The 15,781-nt window shown below is 40.2% G+C and overlaps 1 protein-coding gene and 1 long non-coding RNA gene across 4 annotated transcripts in view; one reads left to right on the forward strand and one right to left on the reverse strand.

The window, feature by feature from the left end:
* The window catches only part of CTSC (cathepsin C), a 45,744-nt gene extending 37,230 nt beyond the window's left edge, over positions 1-8,514 (reverse strand). The window contains exons 1-2 of one of the 3 annotated variants that reach the window (XM_055283189.2): positions 7,816-8,514; positions 5,255-5,400 (exon numbers count right to left, since the gene is read on the reverse strand). In XM_055283189.2, the coding sequence (XP_055139164.1) occupies positions 5,255-5,400; positions 7,816-7,987 (318 nt within the window). In that variant the 5' untranslated portion in view covers positions 7,988-8,514. The remainder of the gene's footprint in view (positions 1-5,254; positions 5,401-7,815) is intronic. The other 2 variants (XM_055283191.2, XM_055283190.2) reach the window with 2 other exon arrangements.
* LOC134737019 (uncharacterized) overlaps positions 8,201-15,781 on the forward strand; it is a 94,722-nt gene continuing 87,141 nt past the window's right edge. The window contains exon 1 of the long non-coding RNA XR_010121540.1: positions 8,201-8,385. This is a non-coding gene — a long non-coding RNA (uncharacterized lncRNA). The remainder of the gene's footprint in view (positions 8,386-15,781) is intronic.

Below are 15,781 nucleotides of genomic sequence, written 5' to 3' on the forward strand. Positions count from 1 at the left end.
ACATCGTGTTTGTGCGTGTTTTGTTTTGTTTCGAGACAGAGTCTCACGCTGTCGCCCACGATGGAGTGCAGTGGTGCAATCTCAGCTCACTGCAAGCTCTGTCTCCAGCGTTCAAGCAATTCTACTGCCTCAGCCTCCCAAGTAACTGGGACTACAGGCATGCGCCACTATGCTTGGCTAATTTTTGTATTTTTAGTGGAGATGAGGTTTCACTACGTTGGCCAGGCTAGTCTCCAACTTCTCAAAGTGCTGGAATTACAGGCAGGAGCCAAGCCAGCCTGTATTGTGTTTTTATATAGGAGGTTGCCTGCAGGTACTTTTAAGAAGTGCAAATTTGCTAAAGTGTGCCAAGTACAATGAAATGGTAAATACTACTAAAATCTGATAATCTTAGAAACTGGCCTGTAGATAGTATTGTCTTTTGTTTTGGCCAGCCCAGTGTTTTAAAGGAAATCTGAATTTGAATGCCTCTAAGAATGTTTCCATCTTGCCACAGGCCTAATTACTCCTTTTTAGTTTACATAAGGTTATTTCAAATGCTTAGATACCCACCCACCTGAGTGGGCCCTAAATGTAATATGTAACTCCCTTAAAGTACTCAGATAATAAAATGCCTGGAGGATGCTGAGTAGGAAAAAATCTTTCATTATTTATTATTATTATTATTATTATTATTTTGGGACGGAGTCTTGCTCTGTCACCCAGGCTGGAGTGCAATAGTGTGATTTCGGCTCACTGCAACCTCTGCCTCCTGGGTTCAAGCAATTCTCCTGCCTCAGCCTCCTGAATAACTGGGATTACAGGCATGTGTCACCACACCCAGCTAATTTTTGTATTTTTAGTAGAGACGGGGTTTCTTCATGTTGGCCAGACTGGTCTCGAACTCCTGACCTCAAGTGATCGCCCGCCTCAGCCTCCCAAAGTGCTGGGATTACAGGTATGAGTAACCATGCCCGGCTGAAAAAAATATTTTAAAAATATACCTAGTACCTCCTGCTCAACTCAAACTATGCAAAAACTTTAGATGTCAAAGTTTTATTCCTTCCAAACTTTTATCTAGCTTGAAGTCACATCCAAATATATGTATCTCCATCCCTACTATACCCCCAATTTCTCAAGCTGTTAAAACCAAGTTTTAAAATGGCTTAGCAATCTCAAATCATAAAAAATGTTTCTCTTTCAGATAAGCCCTGAATAAGCAGAACTTAACAAAGCAAGTTTCTAGCAATAGGAGCTATTCTGATTGATTCCAAAGTGGAATGCCGAGGATGGGGAAGAAGCTGTGTCTCTCCTGGTGAGATGCAGGATGCTGAGGGAAGCAGAAGGTAAAAGCAGGAGCCTAAAAGAATGCTGTGGTGTGGAAAAACTACTCAACGTGCTTTCTCCTATTCTCTCAGTCAGCAACAACGATCAATACAAAAGACTTCGGTGACCCCAAAATATGTAGGAAGTTCTCCCCACCAGCAAGCAAGCAATCAATTCTGCAGCAGACACCAGCTCAGTGCCCTCCAGTTCAACTCCAATGCTACCTACCAGAAGACAGTTTCAGATCCCGTAGGTTGAGGGCTTAGTCCCCAAGACTGCCTGCCCACTTTAGACACCAGTCTCAAGTCCAGGCCGCCAGAACTTCTGATGGACTGGCTTCAAATTGGGGTTCCCATAACCCCCTCTTTGGGTTCAATTAATTTGACAGAGTGGCATATAAAACTCAGGGGAACATGTTTATGATTTATTACAAAGGATATTTGAAAGGATATAAATACAGGTGCTTGAAGAGATACATAGGGCAAGGTCTGGAAGGGTCCCAGGCACAGGAGCTTCTGTCCCTGTGGAGTTAGGGTGGACCACCCTTCCAGCATGACGAGTTCTTCACCTTCCTGTCAGACCCTACATGTTTAGTGCTTCAGAATTCCCTCAAATCTGTTCTTCTCGGGCTTTTATGGAGCGTTCATTGAATACACATGATTAAAGCATGGATAACCATGTTGAAATGTAATTAGATTATAAGGGCATGATCTAAACCTAACAAGGCCTGTCTGTTCAGATTCTTCTTGGTATCTCTGTGTAGTGTTCCTTCTGCCATGGTATGGGGCAGAATACTCTCTGGCATGAGGGTCTTAGAACCCATAATCAGATTAGAGTCCTGCAGTGGGCAGATGAAAGGAGGGTAGGAGAAGATCAGAGAGAGAGATTCTGGTTTCTGTAACAAGGGTCTTGGGAGTGAGTTGTGAGCCAGGAACCATGGACAAAACCTATACATGTCATAACATACAAATACTCTGCACATACCAACTACTCAACAAACTCGAGCAGCAAGAACAATAAGAGACGATCTACTTCAAGCATATCTGAGGCATATATAAAGAGGGTAAATGGAAGCAAGTTGTAGGGCTCCAGTCAGTGGAGAGGCATGAAAATCCAATTGATTTGTAGGATAACAACAACAATGATGGCCCGTAAGCATGGCAAGAATTTGTCAAACATTTCTGTAATGGCAGTAGGTTGAGTATGTTTTCGTTTATGTAAGACTCTTTGAATAGCAAATACTACTCAAAGTGTTGATGTTTTCTCCTTTTACAAAAATAAATTTTAATGTAAAAGATGCTTTCTAATTCTATAGTAACAATTCTCACATGCATTACTTATTAAACGGGCTTCTGTTTTTCTTCAGTTACGCATCCTTTCAAGCATGGTTTCCCCAGCTGCAGGCAATACTCTGATACTTGTGGTAAAATCTGTAAACTTTCTGTATTAATAAATGTCACCCTTCAACAGTGGATGACTTTATTATTCAAAGTCAACTCCATCTTAATATCTTTCTTAAGTTTTTAAACTCTGCTTCCCATCACTCTTGCAGTTGGATTTACTAAAATAACATGGTATTTTATCACTTTGCAAACTATGTTTATCTGGAACTATCTGATTATATTAAGTTTCAAAAACAAGTATCCCATTATATTCTACTCTGCCTAAGGAAATTATGGTCCTTGTCCTAAGACCTAACTACTGACCAGAGTGGTTGATTTTTCTGCAGAAAAAGAAAACATGGCCCTGATAATGGTTCTGTCAAATGGGCACTTTAAAACGTACATATCCTGAAATCAGTAGGGCGGGAGTATTTTTTCTATTATTATTCCTAATGAAAGAATAAGGATTCGATCAATGCCATCCAGAACCATATGATTAGGCAGGGTTCTACCCTACAATAGCATATATATTAATTCTTTCCAACTTATGGTTGGGAACATATATAACTTTATTTGGCTTTAAAAAGTGATTTTCTATTGACCTAATGTGACTAATGTTCTTAGACAACGGCAAAACGCCAAATGTGCTTAGACTGTGATTCACAAGAAGTGATACAATTCCTCATTCAGCCACCAGCTAATTCCCTCTGTCCCTACCAGCTTTGGACTACTATTTAAGCTAAGAGCAAGCTGATGAAAAAATAATAAAAGAAGAAAACTGCTTTTGTCCATATCTATTACATCTCTGGTAATTAAATAATGATTTTAGAAGTTTCCCCACCAGTTTCTCCAATTCTGCAGAATTTAAGAATCAAAAGTTTTCTAAGTCAAAAGAATAAACTATGTACTTGTCTATTTTTATCTACTCCTCATCTCCTTAATAATTTATTTAACCTATTTCCCAACTGAATTCCACTTCATTCATTCATTTTTTTTTTTGTAATAAATTGACTAGGTGTCTATTGTGTGTCGAAGAAGAGATAGAGACAGAGGAAAAGAAAATGACAGAAAATTATGTACAAGGTTTATGGTACATGGTAACAATTGCCTTGAATATCTCTTCCTTTGCACATGTATTCCACAGGCAATTGATTCTTAATCTGAAGTCAAATAACCTTTGAAGGGCTGTGACAGAGTAACTGTAAGAGGTCTGCAAAGGCCTAGGCTCATCAACATATACACCAAAGATTATTTTCAGGTTAAATATACCACATATATATTACAATTTTTTAAATTTATATAGATACTATTATAAGTATTTTTTTACAAAAAAAATGCATAGCATCTGGAAATGATACTAAAAATAGTTAACAACTAAAGGTTAAGCATGGGTTTCCACTAATTCAGTGGACTGGTGGCCATCAACAGCTAGCATGGACAAACTGGTTTCCACCAGCTGCACATCATACCAGCAAATCCAGCTGAGGAGAGGCAACCTCTTCCTCTCTATTTCATCTTTTTTTTTTTTCTTCCATATTAAAGAAAGATCCTTATTTTAAAAATATTTCTGGGAGTTACTATTCTAAAAAGTATTGTAAACTGGCTTGGACCGCCATAACCTTGTGACAAACCACAACTCCCATGAGAAATTATAACAAGTTTAGAACTAGGCCTTTGTTGGTGCTTTGTCTTTTATCATATTTAACAGAGTTATTCCCTACTTTCTCACTTCTTTCCAGATGTTTTAAAGGCTGTAAACCTTTCACCATGAAAAAGTCTGTCTTTATTTATACTCTATGTATAATGAGAAACACCTAGTTTCAGGCTTATGTATCCAATTTACTTGAACCATTTAATATTTAGCTTAAAAGAAAAGTTCCAGCTTGAGAAGAACAAATGAAATGGGCTGCAATTTGTGCTAAACTATTTTAACCCTGAGTATGTTTGCAGTTGGAAGCAGTGTGTTATGAGAATGAACAGTAGTTGTTTCCTAGTGAGAGAAGGAAACAAACTGGGTTGACATGGCTACCTTTTACTTTAACCAGCCTAAGGAAGTAACTCCTAGGTTCTCTCTTTCTCTTAGTTTAGAAGAAAAAATTACTCAACATATTTAGTACATTTAGGATAATGAATCATTTAGGCCTATCACTACCTCAGCCAACAGGTAGTGATAGGAAGGATAGCATAATAACTGCAAGAAAACAAAATGTGTCATGTCTATATCTTTCCTACAGATTCAGAACAAAGCCAAATGACTATGGCAACATTTAGAAATAAAGTGGGAGTAATAATGAAAATAAATTAAGAATTTAGTCATACTTACCAAAATGTAAATTTTAAACATAATTTATACATATTCAAATGTAGCACTGGTATTTCTTAAACCTACTAAAATAATAATTTTAAATAAAGTAGCAAAATTATACCAACTACTACTGTTGGGAAGAGTGGTGTCAATTCCAGTTATCTTCTTAATCTAAAATTAAAATTCTGAGGGTCTACTAATCAGAAGAGGTTTCAGATATCCAGTCACTGAAAATGTAAATCCAACTTCCAACAAAACTAACCTTAAAAAAGGCAAACCACTTGTAGTCATTCAACACAATCTCAAAGCCTTGGTTGTAAATGATGGTGAAATGGCCAGAATTGCCAAGGTCATCATATGCTGTATCCAGCTTCCGAAGGTACACCACTACTTTTTTTTCTTGTGGTCCTAAAGAAAAAAAAAAAAAGCACAATAAAGGAAAATTATTTGGATTTCAATAGGGGAAAGAATCCCCCAATTTCGATTATAATTGTGCTGCTTTCCTTTCATGCTACCCAGTTTGAGCATAGTCTGCCTAGTGAAGAAACCAGAGGCTCCATCTTGTTGCCTCAGACAGTTCCTGCTCCGAGGCAAGACTGTGAAGTTAGGCTCTAAAAATTTGAGATAATGCAGGCAGAAGCAGTGGCTCACGCCTGTAATCCTAGCACTTTGGGGGGCTGAGGTCAGGACTTCAAGACCAGTTTGGGCAACACAGTGAGACCCTGTCTCTACAAAAATACTTTTTAAAAATTAGCTGGTTAAGGTGGTACATGCCTGTAGTCCCAGCTATTTGAGCGGCTGAGGCTGAGGTGGGAGGATTGCTTGAGCCCAGGAGTTGGAGGCTGCAGTGAGCTATGATTACACAACTGCACTCCAACCTGGGCAACACAGTGAGACCTTGTCTCAAAAAAGAGAGATATGCCATGCAGCCCAGCAGGCAGGGAGACCCCAAAAATACAGTACCTTTCCAGAGCATCCCAACACTGAAGAAATTTTTCCACTGAAGAAAAGGAGAAATGGGGAATGTTGAAAATTACAGGCTTCCGGAAACGGAGAAAAGGCGAAATGCTAGCCAAAAGTGGGAAACGCAAGAATAAAGGGTATGACAACAAAAAGATAAATAAACAGACTATCAGATCCTAAGGAAGACAATGTGCTAAGCCCAGGAGAAGACACAAAATGATCTATTCGGAGAAGAAATGGGGTACCTTTCTCCTCAAAGGCTCTACGGTTTAGAACCTCATTATCTGAAACCTTCCAAAGTTTATTCAGCAAACTAGAGGTTTGTATCCTATAAAACGAATTTGTGCTGATAGGAATGAAACGTTTAACCTTCATAGATGAGGGCTCAGACCTGTGGGTGCCTTTAATTACTGGATTAAGGCCAAAGGTAATTTTATAGGCAGAGCCTACCTGAAAATGGTTCAGCTGTGTCCATCTGGAAAGTTCTATATTTTAAAGTTTTTCGATGTTTGAGATTAATGCTCTGACATGGGAGATTGTATGTGACAGGGCAGTGCAAATCCTGATCTCTTTCTGCCCCAACCTTCAAACTAAAATTAAAAAAAAAAAAAAAAAAAAAAAAGCCGGGCGTGGTGACTCCCGCCTGTAATCTCAGTACTTTGGAAGGCCGAGGCGGGCGGATCACGAGGTCAGGAGATGGAGGCCATCCTGGCTAACACAGTGAAACCCGTCTCTACTAAAAATACAAAATATTAGCCGGGCGTGGTGGCATGTGCCTGTAATCCTAGCTACTCGAGAGATTGAGGCAGGAGAATCGCTTGAACCCAGGAGGCGGAGGTTGCAGTGAGCCGAGATCCCGCCACTGCACTACAGCCTGGGTGACAGAGCAAGACTCCATTCTCAAAAAAAAAAAAAAGTTATAATGTTCAGGATTATGAAATGCTATACAGTCAGTTAAAAACGTCTTTCTTTAGTAACAAATGACTTAATGTTTGTTCTGCTGACAAGAAAATTATAGCTGATTTTTTACTGACTCTGCAAAAGTCACAGTCTGTAAGAGGGTTTGGGTAGACCCCAGTGTGACTCTTCTAACTAGTGACTGTCTTTTTTCCATCCCAAACCCTTCACTAGGCTCTTTGTTCTAGGGGTAACCATGTTATCTGAAGGCATATGGAATATCTCCAGTATGTTCAAACACTAGGTATTTATTGAGAGCCTTCCATGAGCCAAGCATTGTGCACGACTCTGGGCATTTCTAATTACTAGGTTCAGAGTTAAGTTTTCTTTGTTATTAATTTTTTAAAAATTTTTTACCTCCCTGCAATGCATGAAACAATGCAGAGTGGTACCAGACGTTTTCTAGTACTCATCAACACACGCTCAAACCAAAATCGCTGGGCAGAAAGTCCCTTTCCCACCATCTAACAAAAAGAGAAAACTTCCTGCTATATCCTCGAGAGTCTTTGAGCTCATCTGTCTTCACTAGTACAATAGTAATAAAAAATAAAAATAAATTTTAAAAATAACGCTGCCAGATCGGACTGGAGAATCAAACGATTGCAGTTCCCAAGTCTCTCTCAAAGCAAACAAAATTAAGCGGAAGAGATAAAAAAGTTATTGATAAAAGTGTTGAGTCCCCAAGATAACCAAGAAAGTGTGGAGTTAGAAGTTCTCAGCAGATGAACTTTAACTTCGCGGGCCTGGCGGGGAAGAAGGTCCCCAAGGGTCCCCGAATCCAGTCAAGATGCTCTGGCCACCCACAAGCGTCTGCCTGGGGGGAAGCGGTAGTTGGCGTGGCGCTGCGTTAGGGGCTCAAGGGCAGAAAGGACGACCTGGAGGACTGCCGAGCCGGCGGCTTACCCATAACCGAGCAGTTGACATCGCGCTGGGAACCGGTGGAGCCCACCTGGAAGACCCAGGTGCCTAGCAGGTCAAGATAGGTGCAGTTGGCAGGTGTGTCGCAGCGCACCGCGCGGTCGCCGGAGAGAAGCAGCAGGAGGGCGGCAAGCAGCGAGGCGGGCCCAGCGCCCATGCTGCCGGGAGCTGAGAGAAGAGGTGAAGAGCTACCAGGAAGCCAAGCGCTGCGGGCTAGCGGTGAGTCCACCGCGAGGCGCGCGCCTTGAAATAGCTACGCCGGCCCGGAAACCCGGGGGCGGGGTCACTGAGCAGCAGGGGATTGGGGGTTGGGCGTCAGGCGCGTGCCCGTCCCTGAAGCGGGGACTTGGGAGTGCGCGCGCTGCCCCTTACTTGGCTGCAACTGGACCCAGAACTAGGGAAAAGCCCAGGGACAGATTTTTTTTTTTTTTTTTTTTTTTTTTTTTTTTTTTTTTTGCCGAGGGACGTTTCAAAATTTTGCACGGCCAGGGTGACAAAAAGAGGATTTAAGAGCCACAAGCGGTCCGCACACGACCCAGACTTCGTTCCTGTGCAGTAAAGTAGGGAGAGAAGGAAAGGGTGCGGGGGGAATAAGGGGCTGGGTCAGGTGAAAGAGTGCGATAGAAGGAGAGATCTAGCAAGTGGAGTTCTGTTTTACTTGCTATTCTTTCCCTTTAGTCTTTTTTCTCAGGTCCAGTTGCCTCATAACCAACTTTTTTTTTTCCTCTGAAAAACTTCGCTAGCTAACATCAACTGTTCCAGCTGTTTGAGAACTTATCTTCCTTCAGTTTTCCAACTCTTCCTACTTTTTTATGTGCTTGATTTTGTTTTGTTTCCTGGTAAATGCTGTTTGCCTGTTTGCATTCAGCAGAATTCAGTTGTGCAAACCTGCAGTTTTGGTGTATTAGCGTTGTGGGGGTTTTCCCTCTAGCACGCACACACATGGCGCTCTCAGGGATGATATTGCTCAACCCCTTTTATGTTACAGAGGAAAAGCAGAAGGCCCAGAGAGAGGAAGCGGCTTGCCCAGGGTGAGAAGGGAGAGGAAAGAAGCTAGCCAATGGGAGAAGGCTGGTCTTATGAACCGTTCTAGTGTGCCAGTCTGATCGCCAAAAAATTATTAGGTAGCACTATTTCCAGGTGCCTCCTTGCTCAGTTTAAATATCACCCTTTTCCGTAAGAGCCTCCCATTCTTTCCTGGCTTTTGTTGGTAATTGGGGCTCCTTTCTCCCACTGAGCCTACTAGGTGTCAGGCCCTGTGGACAAAGTGATGAACAAGACAAACCTGATGTGTCCCCGTTTTCTTTGGGATATGAATTTTTGCCCCCTTTGCACTGGTCACAAATCAATATTCATATGTCCATTTTTTTTCCACCAGATTATAAACATTCAAAGAGAGCAGGTCCAAATTATTCACTTATGTCTCCCTAGATTCTGGTTTATTCAGAAAGTGTCCTTGAGTGTTAAAATAAGTGTACTTAATATTCTTATCTTGGTTGCCAAGCTTGAAAGCCAGTTTCAATGAGGCAAAAGGAGTCCTTGAAAGTTCAGAGGTGAAAATACTCTTCAATGGGGGCACAAATTTCAAAAGCCTGGGGCAGGGTTGGTGGCGGGGGTGGGGGTTGGGGAACACCTTACTTTTAGGTTTTATATACCTTCTTAGAATTAAAAGCTGACATTGTATAATTAAGCTAACACACTATTTATTTAAAGATAACCTGACAGATTAAGCTTCCCTTCCTGAATCTCTGGGAAAGTGTGTTACTGATTGTTAAAACGTTAAAATTTGTATTAGGTCGTCAATATTGAAGAACCAGTTTAGGTGGAAATTTCTTTGATGAACATAATCAAAATAACACACTTAATTGTAAAGAAAGTTTAAAACAGTCTTTATTCAATGATTGAATAATAGAAAAAGATCTTGGGGACCTCTTAGTCTAATGGATTCATTTTAAAATTGGGAAATGGAGATTCAGAGAGTTAAATCACTTGCTGAATGTCACATTGCCACTTAGTGAGATTTAAGAATGAACCTCAGGCACATTGATTTTCAGTTTAGTTTATTTCCACTAATCTAATAATTCCCATACTGTTCTCTCTCAAAAATAACTACTAACTCTCCATTCCACACACACACAAAAAATTGATTCTCAAACTGATCAGACCCCAAATCCTTTACTATTCTGAAATGAAATTAATATATAAACCACTTACACACTTAATAAAAAGAAATGTAATGCCAAATGTAATATAAAGAAGAAATCAGATATTTTAAATATATTTCTAATATAATAAGATATATCCCATCATGTAAAATGTTCAAGTATGACTGTGTTGGAAAACATAATGAGGCACTCAGATACTTGCTCTTCACACTTCTATAACCACCCAATGGATTCATCTGGCCTGCTGCCTAGACAGAGCCAATTTATCAAAACAGGGGAATTGCGATGGAGGAAGAGTAATTCATGCAGAGCCAGCTGTGGGGGAGACGGGAGTTTTATTATCACTCAAATCAGTCTCCTCGAGCATTCAGGGATCAGAGTTTTCAAAGATAATTTGGTGGGTAGGGGCTTGGGAAGCGGGAAGTGCTGATTGGTCAGGTTGGAGATGGAATCATAGGGGGTCTGAGTTTTTCTTGCTATCTTCTGTTCCTGGGTGGGCTGGCAAATATGGTTGAGCCAGATTGCTGGTCTCAGTGGTGTCAGCTGATCTATGGAGTGCAGGGTCTGTAAAATATCTCAAGCACTCATCTTAGATTTTACAATAGAGATGTTATCCCCAGGAGCAACTTAGAGGGCGGGAGGGTGCAGACTCTTGGAGCCAGAGGCCACATGACCCCTAAACTGTAATTTCTAATCTCGTAGCTAATTTGTCAGTCCTGAAAAGGCAGACTGGTCCCCAGGCAAGAAGGGAGTCTTTTCGGGAAAGGGCTATTATCAATTTTGTTTCAGAGTCAAACCATGAACTGAATTACTTCCCAAAGTTTGTTCCACCTATGCACAGGAATGAAAAAGGACAGCTTAAAGGTTAGAAGCAAGATGGAGTCGATTAGGTCTGATTTCTTTCACAGTTATAATTTTCGCAAAGGCGGTTTCACTTCTATGTAAAATTGTAGAATTGTGGTAAATGTGATAGGAACTTTTTTCTGAGAACACAAATGATTTCTGATGAGTTATAACTCAAATCCTTATCAAATAATCACTCAAACACCATACCAAAGTTGTTGATGTTAGACAATTCTTGGTCAAATTCCCAGGAGAACAAAGTAGAATTTTCTGTTGAAGGTTTATCAAGAGGTTGCATTCCCAAAAATTCAGTATATGTTAAAATTATATAAAGCAAAAGTGAGCTTATGTGCAAAACACAGTCTGTCACTAGGCTCCCATCATTAAAAGCAGGTTTACAGAGAGACAGCATTACTTAACAGTGGTTCTCAAAGTGTAGCCTAGGACCGGGGACATCAGCATCTGTCTTAGTCTGTTTTCTGTTGCTAGAACTGAATACCTGAGACTCGGCAATTTAAAACAAAGAAAATTATTTTTTATAGTTCTAGAGACAGGTAAGTCCTAGACAGGTAAGTTCTTGCTGGTTGAGACTCTTTGCAGAGTCGCAAGGTAGTACAGGGTATCACATGGCAAAGGGGGTCATGAGAGATGGCCAAACTAGTGCTTATTACAGACCTACCCTCATGATAACTAACCTTTGATAACTCCATAATCCATTAATCTATTAATCCATAATAGATTCATCCATTCATGAGGGCACTGCCAATCACTTCTCAAAGGTCCCACCTCTCAACACATGACAACCTATATGGGACAACCTATATTCAAACCACAGCATTCTGTCCCTGGCCCCAAGAATTCATGGCCTTCTCACAATTCAAAATACAGTCATTCCATCCTAGTAGTCCCAAAAGACTTAATTTGTTCCAGCACCAACTCAAAAGTCTAATGTGTCATCTGTGAGTTTGTGAAATCAAAACAAGTTATCTACTTCCTAGATACAATGGTGGGACAGGTATAGGGTATACACTCCCTTTCCAAAAGAGACAAATAGGCCAGAAGAAAGAAGTAACAGGCCCAAGCAAGTCAAAAACTCAGCAGAGAAGACTTAAATTTTAAGGCTGGAGAATAATCTTTCTTGATTCCATGTCCAGCATCTTGTGCACATTGGGGGATGGGGTATTTCAGGAGGCCTCAAGGCACCCTGGTGCCCTCAGCTTTCCCAGGCAGCTGTTGCATGCTGCTGGTGGCTGTACTGCTCTGGGGTCTTGGTGGCAGTCTGGCTCTTACAGCTCAGCTACATTAGGCATTGTCCTTAGGGGGGCTCTCTGCAACAGCCCCAGTTCCACTGTTCCACTTGGTATTGCCCTAGTGGAAGCTCTCTGCAGTAGCTCTACCCCCAGACAGTCCAACACATTCTTCAAAATCTAGGTGGAGGCTGCCAGGCCTCCACAGCTCTTGCATTCTGTGCACCTGCAGAATTAGTACCACATGGATAATGCCATGGTTTACCATTTGTACATCCTAGAGCTGCAGGTTAATCTGCACCTGTGGCTGCTTGAACCACAGCTGGGGGCACTGAGGGGCAGTGTGCTGGAATGCAGGGAGTAGAGACCCAAAGCAGCCCTGGGCAGCAGTGCATCCCTCGGAATTATTCTGCCCTCTTAGAGCTCAGGGCCTATGAGGAAGGGGCAGCCTCGAAGATCCCAGAAATGTCTCTGGGGTTTTTAATTTCATTGATGGATAGCGTTTGGCTTCGTTCTATCCATGGTGACCTCTTTAGCAATCTCTTGACGATACCCAAACACCCCTTTCACTCTTAAGATGGCTAGGCTTCAAATTTTCTAATTTTTTTCTATTCTGTCTTTTCTTATATCTTACTACAAGTAGTTAAAAGAAGCCATTTAGCAGCCTAAATACTTTGCTGCTTAGATATTCCTTCCACCAGATATCCTAGTTTATCACTGTTAAGTTCTGCATTTCGTAAAGTCCTAGGACACGGATACAATTTAGCCAAGGTCTTAGCCAGTTTATAGCAGCGATGGCCTTTCCTCCAGTTTCCAATACCTTGTTCCTCATTTCCATCTGGGACCTCATCGGCATGGTCTTTTCTGTTCATATTTCTATCAGCATTCTGATCATGACCGCTTAAATGATCTCTAAGAAGTTTCAGACTTTCTCTAGCTTTTTGTTTTACTAAACCCTCACCAGAATCAGCCTTGATGCTCCATTCACAGTGATACAAGCTTTTTCTAGCCTGCTCATCCAAATTCTTCCACACTGTTCATTACCCAGTTTCGAAGCCATGTTTATATTTTCAGGTATTCACTATTAGCCACAGCCCTACTTCTTTGTACCAATTTTCTGTGTTAATTGATTTTCTGTTGTTATAACTGAGTAACTGAGACTGGGTAATTATAAAGAAAATACCTTTATTTCTTACAGTTCTGGAGGCTAGGAAGTCCATGGTCAAGGGGCCGCAACTAGTGAGGGTCTCCTTGCTGATGGCGACTCTGCAGAGTCTAGAGGTGGTGCAAGGCATCACACGGTGAGGAAGCTCACAAGAAATGGAGGAACTGGCTTTTATAACACATTCACTTTCATGATAACTAACTCACTTCCTTCATAGCCCATAATCCATTAATCTATGATTGGATTAATCCATTAATCTATGATTGGATTAATCCATTAATGAAGGCAGAGCTCTTATGACCCAATCACCTCTGAAAGGCCCCACCTCTCAACACTGTTGCATTGGTAACCAAATTTCTAACACATGAATTTAACACATAAATTTTAGTGGACAACTATATTCAAGCCACAGTAGCATGCCCTTGGAATTTGTTAGAAATGCAAATTCCTGAGTCCCATATCTACCAAATAAGAAAATGTCTGGGTAAATCCCAGCAATTTGTGTTTTAACAATTACCCTTGGGAGGATCCTGATATAAACTGAAATTTGAGAATCACTGGCTTACATGTTAATGGCAAGGACTCCAGCCAGACTACCTCTATTTGAAGTCTGATTCTGACACTCAGCAGCTGTTTAATTTTGAGAAAGTTATTTTACTTCTTTTTGTGCCTTGGTTTTCTCATCTGTAAAATGTTTGTAATTATATTCCCAATGACTACTACCTCACCTGGCTTCGAGAAGACTAAATAAGATAATACAGATCTCTGTGGAGATCTGACTACATACATGTATTACTGTGTATATTTCTATTGGAAAATTTTCCTTATTAATTAGACAGTAGATTCCAAATCCAGTTCAATGTAATCCTAGCAATCTGAATAGCTCCTAGCACAAAATAAATGTTTAAATATTTGTTAAATAAATGAACATTATGATTGATATAAATTTATCTATAATTCATAATATTTGGCAAAGAACAGTATGATTTCTATGTTCTCTGCCTCATGAATAAATTGGAAAAACTATGCTAGAATACATATCAAAACTAAGAAAGATCTTAGAGGAAGAATTTGATATATTAATATTATACTATGTTGTTTGCTATTGTATATACCTCTGTAATTAGTAGTAATGATAATGATCATAATAATTTTATTTACCACTTTACATTTTACCAAAATAACAAACATATATTAATATTATCCCATTTAATCATCTCACAATTGTATGAAAAAAGTATTACCTGATTTCTATTTTATCTCTGATCAAATTGAGGCTCAATTTATTAGAGAGCAATGCCTGTGAAAGAAAGAGGAGGGAAGGAACAGGAATAAGAAGATAAATTCTCAGATGACAAGGTAGTTCTCTGACAGCTGCTGAAGAAGGAAGGAAAGAGGACTGGGGCAAAAAAGACTTAGAGATACACCTCTGAGATAGCCTCGGCCAGCCTAGCAGGGAACTCTGGTGCAAAGACTGCCCGTAAGGGAGCTTAGCTTAAGCCCAAATGGCCAGGCCTGATACCTGTGCTGCACTTAGCAATTGGCCTTGATTGAAAAGCTGAGGTGAATCCTGAAGTCATGATGGCTGGAAGCTGTCAGCAAAGGACACCCCTATGGCAGGTGCTCTCTGGAAGAGAAATGGGAGCAGAGCGCTACCATGGCAGCCACAGTGGGGAAACTTCTGTTTGAAATTATGGGTCGATTCAAAGCATAAAAAGGAGGCTGGACCATTTGTTCAGGCCTTATGATGTCCTGGGTACTGTACTCTGTTTCTGTCCTCCTGATCTTCTAGGCAGATGTCAAAACTCTCTCTCCTATGACCTCATGCTCCTGCATTCATAATTCATTATAATTATCAGAGTGAATGACTGTCTTTTCCATAAGGCTCCATGCTCCTTGACAGCAGGACTATATCATTTTTGTACATCAAGGTTCATCACAGAACCTGATGAATGTTTACTCACTTATTCACTCAATAAAATGTGTAAAAGAAAGGAAAAAAGCTAGGAAGCTAAGCAGGAAGGAAGGCAGAAGGAGAGAATAATGAAATTTCTGTGCAAGAAAACTCAGCTAATTAGACTTACTATTATGGTGGAAGAAAAGAAATAACAAGTTTGCTTTGGTAATGCTGCCCAGCTTGGTTGATTGCACTATACCAATGTTTCTCAAAGTTTTGTATCTCAGGACTCCTTTGCATTCTTAAAGGATATACAGACCCCAAAGAGCTTTTGCTTATATGGTCAATGTCTGATCATATTTACCCTATTCAAAATGAAACGTAAAAAAATAGAATATTGACTTATTCATTTAACAATAAAAAATGAAAGTAACACTCTTGAAGATACAGCTATAGTTCCAAAACAAACAAACAAAAATTAATGGGAAGAGCAGCATTATCTTATAGATTTGCAAAATCTTTAATATCTGGCTTAATGAAAGGGTGCTATCTTATCTACTTCTGCATTCCATCTATTGAATTATGTTGCTTTAGTTGAAGAATCTGAAAAAACCAGCATTATACAGATATATAA

The sequence above is a fragment of the Symphalangus syndactylus genome, chromosome 6 (assembly GCF_028878055.3).
Source record: "Symphalangus syndactylus isolate Jambi chromosome 6, NHGRI_mSymSyn1-v2.1_pri, whole genome shotgun sequence".
NCBI lineage: Eukaryota > Metazoa > Chordata > Mammalia > Primates > Hylobatidae > Symphalangus > Symphalangus syndactylus.